The sequence below is a fragment of the Schistocerca cancellata genome, chromosome 6 (assembly GCF_023864275.1).
Source record: "Schistocerca cancellata isolate TAMUIC-IGC-003103 chromosome 6, iqSchCanc2.1, whole genome shotgun sequence".
Classification (NCBI taxonomy): Eukaryota; Metazoa; Arthropoda; class Insecta; order Orthoptera; family Acrididae; genus Schistocerca; species Schistocerca cancellata.
This window is the reverse complement of record NC_064631.1, coordinates 226,966,947-226,974,746: the sequence shown is the minus strand read 5'-3', so window position 1 is coordinate 226,974,746 and position 7,800 is coordinate 226,966,947. Positions and strand designations below refer to the sequence as shown.

Here is a 7,800-nt window from a genome sequence, read left to right as displayed (position 1 = left end):
ATTATTCAAAAATTATCGTAAGAACTGTGCAACAGGAACAGTTATGAAATATTTGATGTCAACCAATTCAAGTCCCACTTGATGGATGTTTTCTGTAATGTATAGCATACACTGTCTCAATTTTCGTTCCTCTACTAGTCACTAGCGTAACAATTATATCTGCAACAGTTTACCTGTTGATGTGAACTGCAAGTTATTCAAAAAATGAACGATTAGAGACATTTGTGGCATAGTTTAAGTGCTTAAGACACGAGTGTGTGCACTTTGGACGTAGCGTTAGACTGCCATCACAGTTGAAACTGCTTATTTACCATACCATGCAGGAAGGACTGTACAAACTGCTGTTACAAGCGGTTCTATGTGCAGCAAAAATGAATAAACTAAAAACATAAAAAAAAAAAAAAAAAAAAAAATACGCAGAACATCTTAGAAGCTAAAATTTGGACTGTGCATGTCTTTCAGCATACTCTTCCTATGGGAAAAGTTTCATGCTAGGTTTCAACTTGTCACATTGGATCGTTCCCTTGTCGATGAGACGCAACATCTCAGCAAGCAACTCTTGTCTGTCCCACTTCTCCTTTTATAGACACAGAAACACCAAACACAGTATTGTCTGTTAGCTCACACTGGCACAGGCCAGAAAGTTATAAATGTAAGTTTATGTTGTTGAATTTAAATTGATTCAGTCACTCCCATCAGCCACCTAATAATTATTCTATAATAGGTTAAATATTCTTGTTTACATGGCAATATAGATCTCAACAGCTCCATGGCACAATGAATCGTTGTCTTTTCTCACTCATACTGCCATAGTAAATACTTACTATTTTAGACAGCAAGTGTACAGATCAAAAGTTTTGGGTTTACATCATAGATGGCTCTAGTATCTTTTTAATATTACTTACCAAGTTCTAGCCTGTGTATGTGAACAAGGCCAAAAGCAGTGTGATTCCGATTCCACATTAAATGTGCACATCTGCCATTAATTGGCATGGTAATCAGTTCAGAGATTATAAATGTAGGTGAGATGTATTGATCATTCCTCCTGGGACACCCTGTATATCATGTGGTTTAAAAAATCTCTGGACACTCACCTCTGTTCAATCTGTAGATAACAACCACACAATTACTAGCATGTAGCACCACATTTAAAATCTTTGTTTTAGGTAAGTCTAATATAAAATTTCTGACAGACTGAATGTGGAATTTTTCATTTTTTCTAGAGAACAATGAGTGTTGTTCACACAATTTTGTGCAAAACAGTCAGACATGCAACGACACTATACACTGCATCAAATTTGTTTAAGATTTGAGCTCTCGGCAGAATGTTCAAAAAATTCACTTTAATTTCTTTGAGTCATGAAGCAATAGTTCTGGCTTTGTGGAGAAGCATTAGATCCTAATAGAAAAAGTATAATTTCAAACTATTTCGCAGTCAAAAGGCTTGGTATCTAATGTGTTTTCATTGCACTTACAACTGCCCTGCCATCAATTTAGACCTGGAAAAATTCTCTATTCATCATCCTATACCCAATAAAATTTTAGTTTCCTAAACCTACTCAGTTAATTATTATTCATTAGGCATCTGTCAGGATAAAATATACTCATTCTAAAAAATGGAAACTTGAGGTTGGAATACAACAATGTAAGGAAGAGATACATTGCCACTTACTATACAGACAACACGTTGCAGACGGTCACACCTGAAAGATACTTACACATTGTCTTTTGGCCACAAGTCTTCGTCACAAATGGAAACACACACACATTCATTCAATGAAGCAAGCACACCTCACACACACTGCCATCTCCAGTAGCTTGGACCAGAATGGACCACTGATTGAGCTGCCGGAGACGGCGCCAGAATACTTCATACTTCTCCTCATAAAAGTCAATTATGTGTGAATGATAATTATATTTAGTGGTTCCCTGAGTTTTACAGTTTTGAGCAAGATTGTTAACAGTGGATCAGGCCATATTCAACTCTTCCAAAATTTGTCAGTGTTTCAACTTAATTCTCGCTAATGGTTTTTTCTTTTTTTTTTTTTTCTGGCAGGAAACCTTTCTCTGATACTGACACACTGAACCTACATTTTTATGCTCTTGGATGTATAACCTGATGCCACATACAGCATGTTCAAGTGGGGTATTCATAGACTTTGAGGCCACATAGTGTATAAACAGAATTTAGTAATTAAATCGAAAAGTTCGATATTGTTATATGCGGCACTGGAGGGAAAAAAAAAAAAAAAGCACTGTGTCATTCCCATCGAACAATCCAACTTCAGTGCTTACTGTGTAACATGGCGATCAATAACTTATCTTGCCTAATTTTATGGGTTAGTGCATTGTGGTGCAACATTTGGCATAATTTTTCCATATGACACACACAAGTCTGGGTTTAATCTTTTCATAAACATCTACATCATTGTTTGAAAGAGATTGTTAACAGTTACACATTCTAAATATTCACCTAACAAAATTTGTCTTAATTATCTCCATCAATTCACTGAGACACAAAATGTGATGTACAAAAAAATTTGATGTTTCATAAAAAAAATTCTACTTAACAACTCCTACTACTCTATATATGCAATTCCAACTTCAATTCAACTGTACATATAATGGAAGTGAAAGGATAGTTTAGCTTTTGACTATTATTAAACTTCAAAAATTTCTCAAAGTATTTATGTAGGTATCTGTGTACAACTAACATACAGCCATACTTACATTCAAGTTATGTACAAGCAGATTTTGTAAAATTGATGTGTTCCACACCATTTTGATATATCACATACATCATTTATAGAATAAGAAGTTAAACAACAACTTAATACATTCATACAATATATTTCTTAAAATTGCTCTCAAAATTCTGGAAGTGCTATTGTTATTCTTAAGGTGACACTTATAACATTGTTACAGAAACTTACAGTTCAATGAGAGTTTTTTTCTACTGACACTCATTTTGTATGCTACAATATGATTTTTGCTATATACTTGAAAAGTTGTATTAAGAAAAGTGACATTGAGCAAATTACATTTTTAATTTTTAGTACAACAGAACTAAATCAGAATAAGCCAGAACAACATTTGGCACAATCTCCTACATGTCACACAGTCAAAACATCTTATTTAACGATATTTCAAGTGACGTTTTGAACAGACATGAACTAGAGCTAATGTGAACACACTTTACACATGAAACAGCTATGATGCAAAAATGATTGATCCAGTGTCCATAAAAATTTGCAAGCTTGTTTTATCACAAGCTGACAGTTTTTTAATATAATAATGTTCAAATTTAAATTTGGTGTAATGTACACACCTGCAAACAGGTGAAATGATCACTCAACATCCAATGAATCCACATTTTTAAGAAAGAATTTTATAGTTTATGTGGAATTCATTCTTACTGAAAATTAAGGACGTTTAATATCAGCAGTAATAATTTATCTCACAATATTTCTAAACTATACAGGGGAAACTACAGAGAGGGAGGGAGAGATGAGAGAATTACACCGAAGTAACTGTATACTATTTGAAACAAGATGTTTTCTTTTTTCTTTTTTTTTTTTTTTGGGGGGGGGGGGGGGAGGGGGTGATGGGTTATATATGTGACTGATTGGCATACTGCCTTCACTATGAGAAGCTGTGATTATACAAAAATATTGTTGAATAACAATAAAATATTTTATAATGGGGAAGCTCTTCATCACAGCAGATGGAAGTTAATGTCTATAGTTGCCGATATATGGGGTTTGGTGACTGGAGAATAGGACATTTCTGGCGACAGCCATTATTGTAGTAGAATTCAACTTTCCCCATTACTATGATACCTTAAATGTATTTACACATTAACAACATGTACAACAGTGCATTTGGTGGGAGCATTAGGATTGGGTCTAATTCAATAATGATTTTTTTTACATGAAGTTAAGGATAACACCAAGCACCATATTCCTGTCCTCTTACAGGAACTTAACATTTGATTCTTTCAAGTGTACCATACTTACAGTAGGCCATCATTCTTCTCCAATAATTATTCCAAAAAGATTTAACAGCACTGACACTTCATTCTATTGGATATCACAGTTTTTTGCAATGCCTGACACAGTTTGTTACAAACACTGAGTAAGTACTGACATTTGGCTTGTATGTTAAGACTTTCCATTACAATGTAAAAAATAAGGATTTTTATATATATAAACAGTCTGTTAAGTGTTTTAATATTTTACAACAAACTCAACTTACAATTGAGTTTTACAGTTAAAATAAATTATCTAAAATCATAAAACTTGATGTATGTATTTCATATACTATAAACAACAAATCTCTGTCATATTTTAAATAAAGTGTAATTTATAAAATATATGGAATTCAAATGACATTCTTATCATCAAATTGTAAGCTGTCATCAAAAATATCCCACGGGAGAGCATTATATCATGATTCTGAAAGAATCTCTTCTATTGTTTTGTCGTCATGAAGGGGAGAGTTACTAAGGGCAGGTTCACTTTCTAAAAATTCCCTCAGTTCTGATTCTAAATCTGGCACAAGGCTGACAGATGCTTCATTATGCTCTGCATGTGATGAAGTGCCTTCCACACCAACGTCTATTACATGTCCACTTGCTAAGGGTTCACTAAGTATTACTGGCATCTCACTGCCACTTGTTTGGGTTAATGCACTCTGTACAACATTATCAACGTCCATCATAACTGCACTGGTCTGATTCACTGCCTGCTGACTTCTGACAGCCATAGGTAACTTTTCAAAGTTTATGTTTGGAGGAACAATTTCACTTGGCAAAATTCCCATTGCCTTCCTTATAGATGGAACGGGAGCAACTGAAGCAGGTGGCAACTTTTTAGCCATATCCTTAAGACTTTCTGTTATTCTATCCGCTGAAATACAATCAAAATAAATGTGGTTAAAATAGCCATAGTGTATTATTAGAAAATAATTTGTTGTGAAAGTAACTAAGAACATGGAATAACTAAAATAAAATTGTTGTGTGTATCTAAATTGCACATTTATTACCAAATATAAAATATGATTGTTGTGAGGTTAATTTATAGACTGCGATAATGTATAATAGTAAGATATGTGGTATTTTAATATGAACAGTGTGTGTGTGTGTGTGTGTGTGTGTGTGTGTGTGTGAAGCTGAAAGCTATTCGGTGACTAAATCTATTGCAGAGAAATCACTGACTTCCATTTGATTCACATAGTTATACTAACCAAGGAAGTTATTTTCATCCGTTAGAATATGAGCAACACCCATCATTACTCACTAAGGCAAAGCAAACATTTCGTTCCTAAAACAAGTATACTCATATATTTGACATTTTCTCTCTATGTATTTATGGTGTGGTACGATTAAAAAATCAGTCTTTCAGTTCGTTACCTCACTGAATCATTTTAAAGGGAACATGATTGTGGAATTCCTGGGAAAGTACTCTCCATTAAAATTGGTAGTTTTTGTTGGCAACAAACCGGAGCAGGTGCTTTTAATATTGGACACTACTTGTCAATGACTGTAACCTACAACCTAACAAACTGGAGCAGAAGTGTCTGTTAATGTACACTGACCATCATCTTCATATGATGTGCTATTATTTAATCTTATTGGAGTGATTTTAATATTAGAGAGCAATCTTCTAAGAACCAAAAGCTTTAAGTTTGCCTCTAATGTAATGTATACATACAGCACTATCATGTGGTAACCACTGGCTAGAATGACTTACCATTATTTTAAATTGCCATAAAAACTTCATTCAGCCAAGCCAGGTTGCATTTTGTTTTGATGCAGGTTAATGCAGATTAAATGTTTTACGTAACGCTCTCATCTACATTAAACTGATTATTACTATCCACCAACCTAATAAAGGGACATATTAACTATCTCCACTATGGTGGATTTATCAGGTTGTAGCAGCAATGTTCTGTCTAACCAATATAAGCTTGCCCATACTGATACAGTATCTTATATACATCAGGATTCCTCGACCTCAAATCATTATTAAGACACCCAAGGAGAGCTCTAATTTTGCTCAGTTGGCATATTCAAACAGTGCATGGAGGTACTGGTTCTTATTTCTGAGTTTACTGTAAGCACAATGTCCTGGAGTTTTATCAATATATGAGGGCTTCCATTACTCTCTATATCTATCGTAAACTTAATGCTGGGATGAAAATAATCAAAATGTTATGAGAAATAGTTAAGAGCATCTATTCAATGTGACCTGAACTTGAACGTTTTGTCCAGGATAACCAATCTCTGCATAGATAAAGCATTCATGTAAAAGCAAATGATTTTAATTTACTGTCCCTTTCAGCTACTGTTATGGAGATTTTTGTTCCATTATTCATTCACACACAGTTTTTCAAAGATCCCATCATGAGCTGAATACTCACGGAGGCTGTAGGAGTCGAAGCATATAGTACTACAGAGATACAGCTATGATGATTTGCATTTTTAGTATTTGTAATTATTACTTCACACACACACACAAACACACAACTGAACGGCTCTGCAGCGCCATTTTTGTTCATTCCAAACATGCAGTGTAATTAATAGAACATAGGGCTCATTCCCAATCAATGCTCTAATTCAATGGTGTCAAACTGCAGCCCAAATCAAATATTCGCACAGCCCATGGTTCTCAGTGTAACACTATTAGCTGAGTACTCAGAATTGCCAGAGTATGTACTTACTCCAAATTTCTATGAGTTCCTCTCTTACTCCTCTCATACACTCTATCTCCTACTCCCTCCTCTCTCTGTCCGTCTCCTTCTACCCCTCTCCCTGTCGATCTCATTCTCCTCTCTCTCATTGTTCACCACCTTCTCCCCCTCTCTGCTCATCACTCCCTCTTCCCTTTCTACATCTGCATCTACATTTATACTCCGCAAGCCACCCAACGGTGTGTGGCGGAGGGCACTTTACGTGCCACTGTCATTACCTCCCTTTCCTGTTCCTGTCGCGTATGGTTGGTGGGAAGAACGACTGCCGGAAAGCCTCCGTGCGTGCTCGAATCTCTCTAATTTTACATTCGTGATCTCATCGGGAGGTATAAGTAGGGGGGCAATATATTTGATACCTCATCCAGAAACACACCCTCTCGAAACCCGGACAGCAAGCTACACCGCGATGCAGAGCGCCTCTCTTGCAGAGTCTGCCACTTGAGTTTGCTAAACATCTCCGTAACGCTATCACGCTTACCAAATAACCCTGTGACGAAACGCACCGCTCTTCTTGGGATCTTCTCTATCTCCTCTGTCAACCCAACCTGGTACCGAACCCACACTGATGAGCAATACTCAAGTATAGGTTGAATGAGTGTTTTGTAAGCCACCTCCTTTGTTGATGGACTACATTTTCTAAGGACTCTCCCAATGAATCTCAACCTGGCACCCGCCTTACCAACAATTAATTTTATCCGCCTTACCAACAATTAATTTTATATGATCATTCCGCACGCATACTCCAAGATATTTTACAGAAGTAACTGCTACCAGTGTTTGTTCCGCTATCATATAATCATACAATAAAGGATCCTTCTTTCTATGCATTCGCAATACATTACATTTGTCTATGTTAAGTGTCAGTTGCCACTCCCTGCACTAAGTGCCTATCCACTGCAGATCTTCCTGCATTTCGCTGCAACTTCTCTGTATACTACAGCATCATCCACGAAAAGCCACATGGAACTTCCGACACTATCTATTAGGTCATTTATATATATTGTGAAAAGCAATGGTCCCATAACACTCCACTGTGGCACGCCAGAGGTT

The 7,800-nt window shown here is 35.9% G+C and overlaps 1 protein-coding gene across 2 annotated transcripts in view; it reads right to left on the bottom strand.

Annotated features, from left to right (window-relative positions):
* Window positions 1-2,394: 2,394 nt before the first annotated feature.
* Window positions 2,395-7,800, bottom strand: part of LOC126088122 (bromodomain-containing protein 7) — a 148,972-nt gene continuing 143,566 nt past the window's right edge. For both annotated transcript variants that reach the window (XM_049906226.1, XM_049906227.1), the window contains exon 11: window positions 2,395-4,907. In XM_049906226.1, the coding sequence (XP_049762183.1) occupies window positions 4,447-4,907 (461 nt within the window). In that variant the 3' untranslated portion in view covers window positions 2,395-4,446. The remainder of the gene's footprint in view (window positions 4,908-7,800) is intronic.